The 16264-nt window shown below is 40.4% G+C and overlaps 1 protein-coding gene across 2 annotated transcripts; it reads left to right on the top strand.

Annotated features, from left to right (window-relative positions):
- The first annotated feature begins 831 nt into the window (after positions 1-831).
- STT3A (STT3 oligosaccharyltransferase complex catalytic subunit A) lies at positions 832-15536 on the top strand. 2 transcript variants are annotated; one of them, XM_039356498.1, is made up of 18 exons: positions 832-961; positions 3749-3871; positions 4357-4417; positions 5254-5375; positions 5999-6144; positions 7020-7110; positions 8060-8166; positions 8936-9100; positions 9296-9476; positions 10106-10261; positions 10673-10764; positions 11027-11182; positions 11921-12109; positions 12570-12686; positions 12967-13069; positions 13514-13702; positions 14504-14619; positions 15285-15536. In XM_039356498.1, the coding sequence occupies exons 2-18, from the start codon at positions 3784-3786 to the stop codon at positions 15321-15323; spliced, it is 2118 nt and encodes a 705-aa protein (XP_039212432.1). In that variant the 5' UTR covers positions 832-961; positions 3749-3783; the 3' UTR covers positions 15324-15536. The 2 variants fall into 2 exon arrangements, with proteins under 2 accessions (XP_039212432.1, XP_039212434.1); XM_039356500.1 differs by having other exon boundaries at positions 879-992.
- The last annotated feature ends 728 nt before the right edge of the window (positions 15537-16264 follow it).

The raw sequence follows: 16264 nt of genomic DNA, 5'->3' as shown, positions 1-16264 counted from the left end.
GGAAGAAAATGCTGCTGTTGTTCATGTAGTGCCTAAACTTATTTTATTATTTATTACAGTTGTTTATATGTTGTTTTCAAAAAACTAGCAGTCATTAGGGAAGAACTGAATAGAAGGAGCAGAAGATCAGAATGCTCAGGGCTGATTTAGAGAATTTGGAAATTATGAATATTACCCTGTAAAGCAGTGTTTCTCAGCCTTGACAATTTTAAGGCATGTGGACTTCAATTCCCAGAATTCCACAGCCAGCATTGCTGGCTGTGGAATTCTGGGAGTTGAAGTCCACATGCCTTAAAATTGTCAAGGTTGAGAAACACTGCTGTAAAGAATACATTTGCAAGAGATGTCTGCTATCGTGTCACCCCTAGTCCTTTTTTTCATTAAAGTAGGCATGCCCTAATGCTCAGCTGGTGCGCTCCTCCTGACGGGATTCTGCCAGTCGCACTTGTCCCAGTTGGAGGGCATCAGACTGGGAAAAAGCTGCAAGAACTCGCGCATCCTCAAACCTGGCCGTTCAGACGCACTTTGGGAACCCGGCCCGGCTCTTCCCGGCCGCGAACTCGCCCTGCCGCCTCCTGCCACGTGAAAGCCTCTGGCCACGCCCCCTCGGAGCTCTGTCTCGCTCATCCCCGTTACCCAGAGCGACACGTCACTACTCGCACCTCAACCAAGCTCCCCTCCTCCTTCAGGACAACCAACCCCGTCGGCCCGCCTCCCCTCTCATCGGAGACCGAGCTGGGCGGCGCTCGTCCTTCGAACTTCCGCTTTGCTGACGGACGTGGCTTCGGCCCAGTCCTCTTTTCCGTGGGGCGGGCCCACCGTCGTGATCGACGTGCCTCTGGGCCAGTCGTGATCTACCGTTCGAGGCTCGGGGGAAGCGGGCGGGCTGCGGAGCTGGGAGTGGGCGCGCGTGGAGCGGATGGCGGAGGGAGCGGGGCGGAGAGCGAATTCTGAGTCCCCGGTGAGGCACCCTGGCCCGGAGGGCGTCTCAGGCGAGGAAGGGGAAGGCGGCGTGGCTGCAGCCTGAGGGAGAGGAGGGCGGCAACGGCTGGGCGGTGGGATCACGGCTGGGGAGGGGGGTCATGGATACCCCCCCCCGATCACCCCACGCGCGATCGGCCTAAGGCGGCCTCTGGAAGGAAAGAGGGGTGGCTTCCCGAGGCCGCCGATCGCGCTGCGCGGCTTCCTTCCGCATCAGCCGCCGCATCTCCCGCTTCCCCCCCCCCTCCCCCAAGCCTTGCAGCTGGAAAAGTAGCTCCTCGGGGAATAAGGTGCCCGTCCTTCCCAGGCAACGGGGAGGCGTGTGTGAGATGGGCTTCGCCCGAAAGCTCTCCTTCAGAGAATGAATGAAGTCTGAACACGCGGGCAGGATGACTTCACACGTTCGCGTTGAAGCAGCGTCAGCTTAAACCCCGGTTCCCTAGCTCCCCCGAGCCCTTGAAGCGAGAAGCAGAGCTCGGGGTGCCCTGGAGCAACGCGTGCGCAAGCAGCCACGGCCCCTCCGCAAGGAGGAAGGTGGACGGGACGCTGCCAGGAAGGAGGCGGGGAGTAGCCTAACGGTCTCATTGCACCCGACTTCTCTCTCTCTTGTAAAGCTTTGTAGAACCCCAAGCTGCGATTTCTCCACCCATTTGAACTCTAGCACGGGGCCCCCCTTTTATTTGGTCCTTCCGGTCTCTTTCTTGCCTCAGGCCCCGAGGAACGTTTTTCACTTTCCTTGATATTTCTACCTCCCTGTAAGGTAGATCTTCATCATCCTCAGTGTTTGACAGCTTTGTTTGTCCCCGGGTGTCACAGTCAGTTGTGTATGGTTGGCATCCAGAAGGATCCAGGAGGATGGATTTTCAGTTTTTTTTTTAAAAAAAATCACTGCTAGCAGTGCTTAAAGCTCTCTGGCTAGATGCTAAGAATAGCCAGATTAGCCATTTCCCACACATTGCAGATAGTTGATCTTATTAACTATAAAAAAAAGCAAGTTGATATTTTCGCATTGATTCTATCCAGTAGTTCCTTATGCTGCATATAAGGAATGGGTATATTATATTTCCCATTTTTTCAAGGGAGCCAAAAATGCATCCAGGTCGTTGCTTTACGCACTATTTGCATGCGCAAAGGTTCTTAAAATCCATGAAATCATGTCCCTAGATCTATAATTATTAAAAATTAAAATGTGGAAGGACTTTGGGATATTATATAATCCTGAAGCCTCTCTGTCAGATGCTGATTCAACTTTTGTTTAAATACCCCAACAGAGAAGAGCTTACTTGCTATGAATCTGTTTCACTGAACTTCATTCTTAATATTTAGTGCAAATCTGTATTTCTGTAAGTCTGAGATTTCACCTATGTTTGTCAAGCTAATAGGAGCCAATTTACCCAACTCCAGCACTGAGTTGGAGAATCCGAAAGGAAACCTGTGCAAGTCAGTGTTCAAGAGTTGGTTAAGTTGACTAATATCATCTTGACAACTTTCCACTGATTTTAAATCTCAGAGTATTGTGCTATATAAGAATGAGTCTAAATAGTTCTAGTGACCACGGTTGTGTTTTAAGATGCACAGTGGAGTATATATTTAGAACAACTTTGGGCTGGATATTTGTGGTCTTGAATGCTACTATATTCTAACCTCAAAGTTTAATTGTGTGCTAAATAATAGGAGAGCCGCTTGAAAAGTACCTCCTATGCCTGGTGGACTTTACCTGGGATGTTAATAATGTTTTACTCCTTTTATTTGCTCTAAACTGATACTTCCTAGCCCTGTTTCTGATTTTTATTGGGAGCATTTAAATTTATAATTTAGTAACTGCAGCACTTGAATAGGACCCCTTATAATTCTAGTTTTATTGGAATGTTTATTGGAAACCTTATTCTCATTCATTGCTACGTAGCTTAAGATAAAAGAAAATCTGTGGTTGTTGTTGAATCCCAAATGAAACTTGATTTGAAAGAAGTAGATTTCAGATAGGAAGTTGAATTAGAACTTATGTTTCTCTTTTCTCCTGGAGCAGCTGTTAGCAAAAATGAACTGTGCACCTGGCTTTTTAAGCAATTAACTTTCTTGATTTCATTTTCATGAAGTACATGTTCTTTTAGATCCCCCACTTGGCCAGCGAACAAATATTTATTTTAAGCAGTGTTTAAAGGTTGCATGAGATAAACTCAAGTTTTCTTGTCAGCGTAACCTTTTCAAACTTCTGTAAACCTGAACTTTTGTGTGAAATCCACATCCAGAAGATAAAGTTTATGCTAATGCAGCTCCCTCATAGGCTACTGGGTGGAAAAAGATAATTTTAAGTTAATACTGAAATGTTTGCTTTGAATGTTTTTGGCAACTGTTGGATAGTGTTTCATAACTTTTGCTTTTTGAAGTTTTAAAAATGGTTAAACAATGGAATCTATTGTGAACGCGTGAAAATGTAGAAAGTCTCCTTCAGAAAGCTGTTCTTTGTTTTAGTTGGCATTGATTGTTTTTAGGTCCTTAAACCATCACGGTGGTTGTAATTAAACAAAGCAATGAACATTTCTTATATATTTCCTGTTGGATTCTGGGGAAGTACAAATAGAATTACACTAATTTATATGGATGGATGGTACATTGTTTTGAGGAAACAACAACAACACTGTTTGATCCTGATAAAATGAAATCTGTGCCGCTATCCCACCATGCAGCATTTGCTTATGATGTGTTAATAAGGATGACTTTAAGAATGTGTTTGTACTTAATTTTTTGGGTTCTTTTTTCCTTTCAGGTGTGTAAGTGTTACCTTTGGTTACCTTTGGCAGAATGACCAAGTTAGGTTTCCTCCGCTTGTCATACGAAAAACAGGACACCCTCCTCAAGCTCCTGATTCTGTCCATGGCAGCTATTCTTTGTAAGTCTGTGCTTTAAAAACTCTAGCTGGCAAGAGTAATGTATGGCTATAACCATTACCTCTTGAGGTTTTTTTTTAATGTGAATACCACTTTGAACTTTGGCATTTTGTTCTCCTAGTCCAGTGGTTCTCAACCTTTCTAATGCCGCGACCCCATAATACAGTTCCCCATGTTGTGACCCCCAACCACTTATACATCACCGGGTGCCAGGGGTGTGGCCAAAGAAAAGGGGAAAAATGGCGGACAGCCTTGTTTGGCGACCCCCGTGAAATGGTCGTTCGACCCCAAATGGGGTCCCGACCCACAGGTTGAGAACCACTGTCCTAGTCATATAATCAACCTTGGCTTGGCCTGGTTCAACATTTCTAGCCTCTACGTTTCCAATTGGCAGATAACTAATATGAAGATCATTGAAGCCCCATGATTAACCATACACTAAATAAATAAATAACCACCTCTGCATATTTCTTTCTTTGTGTTGCAGCTTTTTCTACTAGACTTTTCTCTGTGTTACGATTCGAGAGTGTCATTCATGAATTTGATCCGTAAGTATCCCTCTTGACTCTGATTTGATTGGAGAGATCCTTTTGTCTTGGTGTGTTCAGGTGCAGGTTTTGTTAGTGTAGAATACTAAGCTTCCAAATAATAAAGCAGGTTGTTCGGCTTCAGTAATAGGGCTTCACAATATATCAGGGAGAGTGTTTTTCTGGAAGACAAAGAACTAACATTAGATTCAGATAGTTTTGCAATAAAATTAATATTCTAGCCAGTTCTGCCTGGATTGACTATGAATCTTGAGTATGAAATATAATAGAAGTGTTTCTTCTAAAACAGCCTTAGCAGCTTTAAGATGCGTGTGGACTTCAACTCCCAGAATTATCCAGTCCAGCCATGGGAACTCGAGGAATTGAAGTCCACAAATCTCGCCAAGTTGCCAAGGTTTAGAAACACTGTTCTAAAGGAATGTTTACAACTATGAGATTGACTCAAAAATAATGGACTACTATTGAATGGTTATGAGATGTATCGGATGTTTAGCTCAACGGTCTGGTATGGTGAAGAGTAGTTTGTATAACAGAATATTTGTGTTGTTACAGTAAGCTAAAGGGTGCGTAATGATATTTAGAAATATAAGGCTAGGCTACATTTTCTTGGTTGCCTGCAAAGAAGGTTAATCCTTTATGCATTTGGAATATTTCTGTTTGGATTCTATAAGGATTGAAGAGAAAAACTGTTTTTATCAAGTTGGTGTTAATTTGTATATTGGAATTGGGAGCTTTGCTACATAAGTACTGTAACTGAAGGCCAAGTCTGCAATATGAGGAACAGCAAACAATAAAATCTTACTGGCAAAAGACTCAGATTTCTGTTACTCCCACAGGTATTTTAACTACCGCACCACTCGCTTCTTGGCAGAAGAGGGTTTTTATAAATTTCACAACTGGTTCGATGATAGAGCATGGTATCCTCTGGGGAGGATCATAGGTGGAACCATCTACCCAGGTAAGAGCCAGGCATTTCTCAAAGACCAATGCACAATATATTGTAATGGCGTCACCTTTGAGAATAGTCCTTTTCTGATGTTCTGCGGATCACAGATGCAACAAATACCCCCAAACGGGTAAGCAAGTGTCATTCATTTTTCAGGTAGTGCGGCCAAACATAATTAATCCAATGTGGTATTGGCTTCATTTTATAGGGAAAAGCATGCTTACAGATCTATAAGAGACCCTATAGTCAGCCAGCGATATTGAGAGCTAGTTGTCTCAGCAGTCCAGATTTTGCTTAAGTCTCTGGCAAATATACCGTATATTCTGATGTATAGGGCGACCTGGCGTATAAGACGACCCCCAAGTTCGACGCTGGGTCGCAAGATGATCGACGCTGAGTCGCAAGACGATCAACGCCGAGTCACATGCCTAGAAAGTCGTCTTATACGCCGGAAACTACTGGTATTTCCGGTGTATAAGACGACTCGGCGTATAAAACGAACCCCGAGTTTGGAGGCTGTTTCAACGCTCTCAAAAGTCGTCTTATACGCCGGAATATACAGTAACACTTCCACTTTTGCATCCAGCAGACCAGTAACTCCTTGCAAATAACATCCCTGCTTCATTTTATTTCAGGTTTAATGATCACATCAGCTGCCATCTATCACGTTCTGCACTTCTTCCACATTACAATAGACATCCGAAATGTGTGTGTGTTTCTGGCCCCCCTCTTTTCTTCCTTCACCACCATAGTAACATACCACCTCACCAAAGAACTTAAGGTAATACTGAAAGATAGAGCCAACTTCTGGGAATGGAAGCTGTACTTTCTGTGCGTTGTATAGAAAAGTTGAGACTGGCAATATTTATTTCTACAGTTCCTCTTCCTTTCAGCTATTGATTGGCTGATTCAAAAACAGTCTTAATTGTAAGCTGTGCCAAACTTAATATAATCATTGTATCTGGGGGTCTGTATTGGTACAATGTTAGCATATTGGGAAGCAGTAAAGAAAAGTGTAATACTATGGTATAGTGGTTAAGGTGCTGGTTAGAAACCAGGAGACGGAGAGTTCTAGTCCTGTCTTAGGCACGAGGGGTATTATGTATGTTCTCTGCCTTGAAAAGTTGGATAAAAATGTAATAAACAAACACACAATATTCCTAGGTAGGTTGCACTGAAAGACTGTCTAAGCCAAGGGTAGGCAACCTTGGCTCTTTTACGACTCGTGGACTTCAACCCCCCAGAATTCCTGAGCCAGCCATGCTGTTGAAGTCCACGAGTCGTAAAAGAGCCAAAATTCCCTACCCCTGGTCTAAGCTTTTAGATGCATTCATTCATGTTTTAACATTCATGCATGTTGATTTAAGATGGAAGGTCACGTATGTTGATTACTGAAAATATATTTTAGATGCTTCAGTGGGAAGATGTTTGCTGATTACAAATTAGAAATTTACATAGACTTCCGTTAACTTGTTTGTAACAGCCTTTATTCATTGCTTCTTTACAAAATTATTATTTTGACGAAATAAAAATAGTAATAAATGCAAGAAAAGTGATCATGTCTAAGAAATATATGGAGCCTCCCTCCCAACACTCTTTACATATCTTGGAAATAATGTCAGCATTAGTGACTTTCTTCTTCTTTTTTCTGCCTAGGATGCAGGAGCTGGTCTTTTGGCTGCTGCTATGATTGCTGTGGTGCCTGGTTACATCTCCCGTTCTGTTGCAGGCTCCTATGATAATGAAGGTGAGGTCAGTTTTTTTTAATGTCCTTAATAATTTCAGCCTGGAATAAATTTAGGTAGGTAGATAGGTAAGGAAGGAAGGAAGGAAGGAAGGAAGGAAGTTCTCTCCTCAGTCACGCAAGCACTATATAGGCAACGGAATATACTTTATAGAAACAAATATAGAATATTCTGTTGTGTGATATTAAGGGGGGAAATGCCAAGATCTCTGACAACAAGGATTGAAGAAACTGATTAGTTCAGTCTTGATCGCTTTGTTGATTTAATGATCCTCATTCATCTCTCAAATCAGACTAATAAAATTAAAATTGTAACCATTTGATGCTAAGCCAGATATAAAACATTTGTTCCTGGCATGAAACAAGGAAGCTTTGGATTTAATCATTTTATTAGCAGTAAAATTACTTTTTATTTGAAGTCTTATTTCTAGTTTCACTGTGAAGTATTTTTCACATGAAATCTGCTTCTTGGAGTTTTATTTAAAAAATCTATCTTAAAGAAATAGGGCAAAAGTTTAAGAACCCTTTAAAAATGCATTATGAGAGTAGCTCTTTGCTGATAACAGTACTAATACTGGCCTTCATAAAATTTCATGATGTTTTTAAAAATTATAGAATTCTGTTACTGAGTTTACCGCATGCCCTTTGAATGGGATATAAATTGGAAACATGAATGAGTGAAATACTGTGAAGAAAAATTAGGAGACAAATATATGATAAGCAGTCCTCTTTTCTTTCTGAGAACTCAAGACTTTATTTGACAATGTTTACCAACTCGGGCAACCTTAAGATGTGTGGACTTAAATATGCTAGCTGGGGAATTCATCTTAAATTTGCCAAGATTGGAAAACACCTCTTTATAGTATATCTTTTACTCTTTTACGTAGTATTACAGGTTTTGCACCTTTGGATCGAAAGGCTGAAGTTTGACTTAGATCTGGTTTATTTCCAGGTATTGCTATATTCTGCATGCTTCTGACCTACTATATGTGGATCAAAGCTGTGAAGACAGGTTCCATATATTGGGCGGCCATTTGCGCGCTGGCCTATTTCTACATGGTGAGTGATAACTTTTCACCAGGCGCCTTGAGACATCCCGTCAGAACAGACAAAGTTCGGCCTGGAATCGCTTCCCGACTTATTTATACTTTGTACATTTGTAAACATTATTGCATTTTTGTAAATTTCTGAAGCCACCAACTTTGCTATTAAGGACTATGTAGCACCATTCTTGAAGCATGTGCCTCTGTCCTTGGAGAAGGAAAGGGGAAATGAGTGCTACTGTTCTCCTTGTTTCAGACTACAGCTTGTACCTCTTAGCCTCCATCTGTGTTACTTGTCAAAGCCAAGCTATTTTTATAAATCGCTAAATAAAGATTAGATGGTTTTCTTTTTTTTCTTTCGCAGCTGAGTTATTTGTTAAATTTAAATCACACCTTGCCTATTGGGACCCAAGGGAGTGAATGCTTCTCTTTCCGTCCCCAGTGTTTATTTTCACAAAAAATCATGCTAGATAGTTAAACTGAGAGATTGTCTGGAATGAGTCATTGTCTCTCAGGAATGAAGGCAAAAAATAGGCAGTGCTTTCCTATTCCTAGTTTAACTTAAACCTTTACATTAGCCCTCACTGGTCTTGCTTGTGTTACAAAGATAGGCATGTTAATATTAAAAGGAACAGTCAACCTTCAACTTAGCTGCTAAGAGCAGTAAGATTTTTGAGGGAAGCAAAGCTTTTGTGTTACTCATCTCTCTAGCATCCCAACCCAATCAGACTGTTGCGGCATTTAGAAATGTATCATTTCTGTGTTCCATTTGGTTTTTTCCCCAGGTTTCTTCTTGGGGTGGCTACGTGTTTTTAATCAACCTAATTCCACTTCATGTCCTGGTGCTGATGTTGACTGGACGATTCTCCCACCGGATCTACGTGGCTTATTGTACAGTATACTGCTTAGGAACTATTCTCTCCATGCAGATCTCTTTTGTCGGTTTCCAGGTAAGAAATCTGAAAGATGGAGGAAAAGGGAATAGTAAAGCTTTTTCTGCTCTTGACCTGGCTGCCTGTTGATTTGGCCATTTGACAATGACAGTAGTTGAGGCAAAGAGCTAACTCAGTAGCCTGCTGGCCAAACAAAGGCATTTAATTGTCATAAAAAATAGCTTAATTGGGCTTCTTCCTTCCTTCCCATAGCCCGTTCTTTCATCTGAACATATGGCTGCCCTGGGGGTTTTTGGTCTCTGTCAGATTCATGCCTTTGTGGATTATCTGCGCAGCAAACTGAATCCTCAGCAATTTGAGATTCTCTTCAGGAGTGTGATTTCCTTGGTTGGCTTTGTCCTTCTATCCATAGGAGCTGTTTTGATGTTAACAGGTAAGGGGATGCCGCAGGGCTTAAGAATGCGTACTGATGTATTTCTGTCCAGTTTCGTTGGAACTTTAAACTAATTTCTGCTTTTGATTGGATGCTCTCCTTTTTTTATTTTTTTTGAGATTCAAAAATCTTTGGACACATGAGTTAGTTTCGCTGTGTTAGCATGCATTTTGGGGTATTGCAACTTCCTGAAAATAATGTTTTCTGTTTACTTATTTGAAAGCAAATTGTGGAAATAGGTTAAAACTCTCCAGCTTTTGGATACTATTTAATACCAAATGAATAGTGGGACTTAATTAGTCATGTGATTGAAGCTTTGAAGAATTCTGGATCAATAAGTACAGTCTGAATTGCAGGAGCAGAGTTTTATATTTAGTAAAAAGTTATTCTCTTAATATATGTCTAAGGAAAAAACAATAATCCTGATTAAATTTTCTGGGCATAATTGGAAAAGATATTTTGATTCTATCTTTTAGCAAAACTGAATTTCTAGATTTGTTATAGAATCTCTGTGTGTGTCTGTGTATAATTCAAGCATTATGCAGGCATGTTGAGATACTGCTTGAAGATATTCTAACACTGCTGCATTAATATTTTTTTTGAGCCTAGTTATTTCTCAATTTTGTCAGGAAAAATTTCTCCATGGACTGGACGCTTCTACTCTTTGCTTGATCCTTCGTATGCAAAGAATAATATTCCAATCATTGCTTCAGTTTCTGAACACCAGCCCACCACTTGGTCATCCTACTATTTTGATCTTCAGCTTCTTGTTTTCATGTTTCCAGGTTTGTATAGTGTAGAAATGTGTGACAATAATGTTGTGTATTTTAGCTTATGTCTTGTTTGGTCATCCTCTGTTACTTCCAACATAATTTGTTAATTGCTTCATTCTATGCTAATCTTGGACTTGACTTGTAAAATTTTAATTTCATGTAAACAATGTTCCGCTGAAATTTAGCTTTTTTTTTTTTTTTTTTTTAAAAAAGACCAGATTCTTACTTGGAAAAAATAAGATCTTAGGAAAGTGTCTCAAGCAGATAGTTGGAGGAAAAAAAAGTTGATCAGAAGATCTTACTTGGTGCCTTCAAAGTTTTTATTGTGCAAATGTCTACTTCAGTCTTAAAATTTATTTGACAAGATTTTTCCAAATCTTGTTCTACGCTTAGCAGTTGACCCGTTCTCTTTTTATCTTACAGTTGGTCTGTATTACTGTTTCAGCCATCTATCTGATGCCCGAATTTTCATAATCATGTATGGCGTCACAAGCATGTATTTCTCTGCTGTGATGGTGAGTCCCGAATGTTGGCTTACCATGGGATTTGGGTTTGGGGGAAAGAATGTACTAGTATGAATAAAAGAGATTGTCTTGTTTTGCTCCTTGATAGATACATTAGACAAGATGCACTGGGCAAGTGGGTTTTCTCTTTCGGGGAGGAGGGAATAAATAGAGACAACAGGCATCGTATCTGATCCCCTTTTCAATCTCACCTCCCAGAAAATCATGTATATGCGTATGGCTGAATGTACTCAGTAAATTGGTGTTTTAATAGGTTCGTCTCATGCTGGTACTGGCCCCAGTTATGTGTATTCTGTCTGGCATTGGAGTTTCTCAAGTGTTGTCGACCTACATGAAAAACCTAGACATCAGCCGACCCGATAAGAAATCTAAAAAGCAACAGGATTCTACTTACCCCATCAAAAATGAAGTGAGTGTTGATATAAGCATAATTGTTTGATACATCAAGGCTTCCAGCCACATATTTAAAATACAGCTTATAGCCTTGAGCATAGAATGTTCTACTTTACTAGAGGTGGAAGGAGATATCATTGGAATTGTCTCTAGAGTATCTGCCAGAGAATAGATGCCTCTGAATGCCTGTTAACAAGGTTCCTTTAACAAAATAATATTCTCCCCCTCCCCCCCAAAAAAAATACTTTAGGCATACTTTAGAAAGAGTACAGAGAAGAGCAACAAAGATGATCGGGACTGGAGGCTAAAACATATAAAGAATGGTTGCTGGAATTGGGTATGTCTAGTTTATTGAAGAGAAGGATGAGGGGTGACATGATAGCAGTGTTCCAATATCTCAGGGGCTGCCCCAAAGAAGAGGGAGTCAAGTTATTTTCCAAAGCACCTGAGGGCAGGACAAAAGCAATGGATGGAAACTAATCAAGGAGAGAAGCAACCTAGAATTGAGGAGAAACTTCCTGACAGTTAGAACAGTTAATCAGTGGAACAACCTGCCTCCAGAAGCGGTGAATGCTCCAACACTGGAAGTTTTTAAGAAGAGACTGGACAGCCATTTGTCTGAAATGGTATAGGGTTTCCTGCCTGAGCAGGGGGTTGGAGTAGATGACCTCCAAAGTCCCTTCCAACATCATCATCGTCGTCATCATCATCATCATCATTATTATTATTATTAATGATTCCGGTTGCTTCTTAGGTTGCCAGCGGGATGATCCTCGTCATGGCCTTCTTCTTGATCACTTACACCTTTCATTCAACTTGGGTAACCAGTGAAGCCTACTCTTCTCCCTCAATAGTTCTGTCTGCTCGTGGTGGTGATGGGAGCAGAATTATTTTTGATGACTTCAGAGAAGCGTATTATTGGCTTCGTCACAATACGCCAGAGGTAATACTTGCACAGTTGGTCTCTGTGCAAGCACATTGATAAGAAAATTGGAACAGGCTGTAGGTTTTCTTAATGCTAATATATATATATATATATATATATATATATATATATATATATATATATATATATCCCCAAATTTTTGTCTAAAGTCTGTATGTGAGCTAATATATAAAGCATTTATATATCACCAAGATTTCTGAGGCAGCTACAGGACAGATAAATTCTCTGCAAGTGTTAATAAGCTCACCGTTTTGCTTTTATCTTTTCACTGCCTGCGAACAAAGTCATTTAATCATCTTGATTAACAATTAGAAGGTTGGCATTCTCATCCAATTGAAAAGCTTGCAACGCAAACCAAAAAAATACTTGTTTTGTGACCAGCTTATTTTCACCATCAGCTCATCGGCATTTATTATTTGCGTGCTCACTGAAATGTTGTCTTTCTGTCTGATCTCAGGATGCAAAAGTGATGTCGTGGTGGGATTATGGCTATCAGATAACAGCTATGGCAAATCGAACCATCCTTGTGGATAATAATACTTGGAATAATACACATATTTCCCGAGTCGGACAGGTAGGTGCTAAATGCTTATGGATGATTTCCCTAATTTTCTTTGTATTTTGAATAGTGAAGGCATTTTTTTAAAAAAAAAAAATCATAATTAACCATTATACATCCAAGAAATTCTGAATGCAAGTGCTCGATCTTTATTCATTCCTCTTTTACCTGCACATTGTTAGTACCCATTATGACTGAGGTAGTGGAGGATAAATTGCATAAAATAATAACAGCATATTTTTATACCTCAGCAAAATGATGAAGGTTGAATTTATGAGCTGATGTGTGTTTCCAGGCCATGGCGTCCACTGAAGAGCGGGCTTATGAGATCATGAGGGAACTGGATGTCAGTTACGTGCTAGTTATATTTGGAGGCCTCACTGGATATTCCTCAGATGGTAATGCTATGTTTTTATTATTTCCCTTGAAAGGAATTTTCAGGGTTCCTGAGTCATTGAATTGTGCGCATCCCTACATAAATCCAACTCAGTACAGCTGCTGATAAATTGCTTTTTATATTCTTCATGTTTTCTGCATTTAAAAAATCCAAACCAGATGGCCTTGTTAATCCACAGCAATATTTCTCAACTTCTCAACCGTCCATTGGCTGGTTGGGGAATTCTGGGAGTCCACATATCTTAAATTTGCCAAAGTAGAGAAACATTGATCCAGAGAGAGATTTTTTTTTCTTTTCCTGCTGGTATAATGTAGTTAATTTAGCAACAGACTGATTTTTATTTTTATTTTTTTTGAGAATCTTATGATAACTAGGAAGGTAAAGACTCCTTCAACCCTAATGAATTGGAACAGGTTCATCAACTGCCTTACTTTTTGTCCCATAGACATCAACAAATTTTTGTGGATGGTGAGAATTGGAGGGAGCACAGACACCGGCAAGCACATAAAGGAACATGATTACTATACACCAACCGGAGAGTTCCGGGTAGACCGAGAGGGCTCCCCGGTGCTGCTTAACTGCCTCATGTACAAGATGTGCTACTACCGTTTTGGACAGGTCTATACAGAAGCAAGTGAGTGATTTTGTCTGCATTTTGCAGCATTATTGAGGAGTTAGTTTGGAGGATATTCCCTTTTTCTATAGGCTGTTCTCTGCACGTTCCATGTCTTAGATGCCTTGTTCTATTTTATTCTCGAGAAAATTAGGGTTTTTTTTTTTATTATTCTCCAGCATGGGGTAGCTAGTAGTAAATGAGTATTTTATCTCATTTTACCTTGAGCAACTAATGATGTTATCCATTCAGTCATGGCGATTCTATGGGCCAGGTCTCTCCACATCTTCCAATTCTGTAGTACTTTGAGTTTTTCTATACTCTAGCTGGTGTCAGCTTTGATGTGTCCAGCCATTGTGTTCTTGGGGAGCCTGGTTTCCTTTTACTGCTGACCGTCTTCCAAAATAATTGCTTTTTCCAGTGAATTCCTCCGCAAGCCTTTTGAGCACTAAAAGTGTTGTTTTGAGTATTGGGGAATTATTTTGAACTTGGACCAGCTTTGCATTCCATTTTTATTTCCACTGCAGCTGGATTTCCGCCAATAGTTTTCATATTCTTTGCTTTATGAGAACTTGGAATTTATATTGCGAGGTGACCTTATTTTGCACCCTCTTTGCTCTGCTCCTGTTCTCCGATACGGAGAGAGCTTGATATGGAGCAAGACACAGGCATGATTGATTACATACTACCTTAAAGAAGGTTACCCAGAGTTTTAAAAAAGCTTGAATGTGTTTTTTGTAAGGGGAGATAATTGGAATTCATAGGATCAGGAATGGTTGGTTAACCTTTTTCAAGCCGTTGTTTGCTTTCCTTTGTGTTTAGAACGCCCACCAGGTTATGACCGAGTGAGAAATGCTGAAATTGGCAACAAAGACTTTGAGCTTGATGTTTTGGAAGAAGCTTATACTACAGAACACTGGCTAGTTCGAATATATAAAGTAAGCCAACCACATACAGTTGTAGCATAGAGTTACCCAGTGGTAAGATGGGCAGCCAGTACATTGGATGGAAGGAGGGATGGATGGACAGATCACAACTGATAGTTAATCTGTACTATAGGTTGTTGTTGTTAATTGTGAAGTCGTGTCTGACCCATCGCGACCTCATGGACAACGTTCCTCCAGGTCTTCCTGTCCTCTACCATCTTCTGGAGTCCATTTAAATTCACACCTACTGCTTCAGTGACTCCATCCAGCCACCTCATTCTCTGTCGTCCCCTTCTTCTCTTGCCCTCAATCTTTCCCAGCATTAGGCCCTTCTCCAGTGAGTCCTTCTTTCTCATTAGGTGGCCAAAGTATTTGAGTTTCAACTTCAGGATCTGGCCTTCTAAAGAGCAGTTGGGGTTATCAATTCAGATCAGAATTTCCACTGTTGTTAGGCGAGCCTGATTTTACAACCTTTTTGGCAATGTTGTTAAGCAAATTATTGCAATTAAATGGATCGAGTGATCCCTAAACCTATCTGATTTCTCCCAGGGAAGAGAGGCAGGGAAGGTTGCAAATAGCTTCTAGTTTTTATTAAAACTTTTATTAGTTTTTAATACCTCCTACAAATAACATTGAAATGGGAAAAAAACCTAAAAAATTAAATTTTGTTTTAACAGGTAAAGGACTTGGATAATCGTGGCTTGTCAAGAACGTAACCTGCCTTCAGATGTACCATAATAAGCACTGATCGAGCCTTTGTGAAACAGATGGTTTTTATACTCTTTGCAGGCATGGACTTGGGACTTAATTGCCCAAGGAATCCCATCTTCGTGTAATGAATCCGTATTATGATTTTTATAAATACAAACCTGCTACCAAATCAGAAGGAGTAGCTTTATGAAAGGATAATTAAAAGGGTGTGGAAAATGTGGGTTCTTGTTCATTTCTTTCTACCTTGTCTCTTGATAATGTACAGTTGTAGTTAAATCAGTTTTCCTTACTCTGTTGCTCTCTAAACTGAGGATACTAAGAATTTCTGCTCAATAGGTCTAGACTCTAGATCAGTGGTTCTCAACCCATGGGTCGGGACCCCATTTGGGGTCGAACGACCATTTCATGGGGGTCGCCAAACAAGGCTGTCCGCCAATTTTTTCCCCTTTTCTTTGGCCACGCCCCTGGCACCCGGTGATGTATAAGTGGTTGGGGGTCACCACAACATGGAGAAATGTATTATGGGGTCGCGGCATTAGAAAGGTTGAGAACCACTGCTCTAGATGGTCCTGGTTTGACAGCTGATCTAAATGGCCAGATATTTATAGCTCAAGAGGGTGCCAGTAACTGAATTAGTTCTCCCAACTGGTTCTCCTATAGTATTTTTTATTCCTGCACACTCCAATGACACAAATGGACATATTTGGTCTGTTACTTAACCATTTGGTTTTGTACAATATGATGTAAGATATTCATGAAGAAAAGGAAAAAAAACCTACGGAAGACATCACCATAACATTGTCTTTCAGAAATTTTTAGCTGTTTTTTTTAAAAGAAATAGCTATATGATTGAAGGGTGTTCCTGTCCTGTTTTACTTTTGATAAATAAAATTGGGGGGAAATCTGGCTGGCTGAGGAATTCTGGGAATTGAAGTCCACAAGTCTT

The sequence above is a fragment of the Crotalus tigris genome, unplaced genomic scaffold (genome assembly GCF_016545835.1).
Source record: "Crotalus tigris isolate CLP2741 ecotype Arizona unplaced genomic scaffold, ASM1654583v1 scf7180000018825.4774228, whole genome shotgun sequence".
NCBI classification, from domain to species: Eukaryota; Metazoa; Chordata; class Lepidosauria; order Squamata; family Viperidae; genus Crotalus; species Crotalus tigris.
The sequence above is the reverse complement of the archived record's forward strand: the minus strand, read 5'-3'. Positions and strand labels throughout refer to the sequence as shown.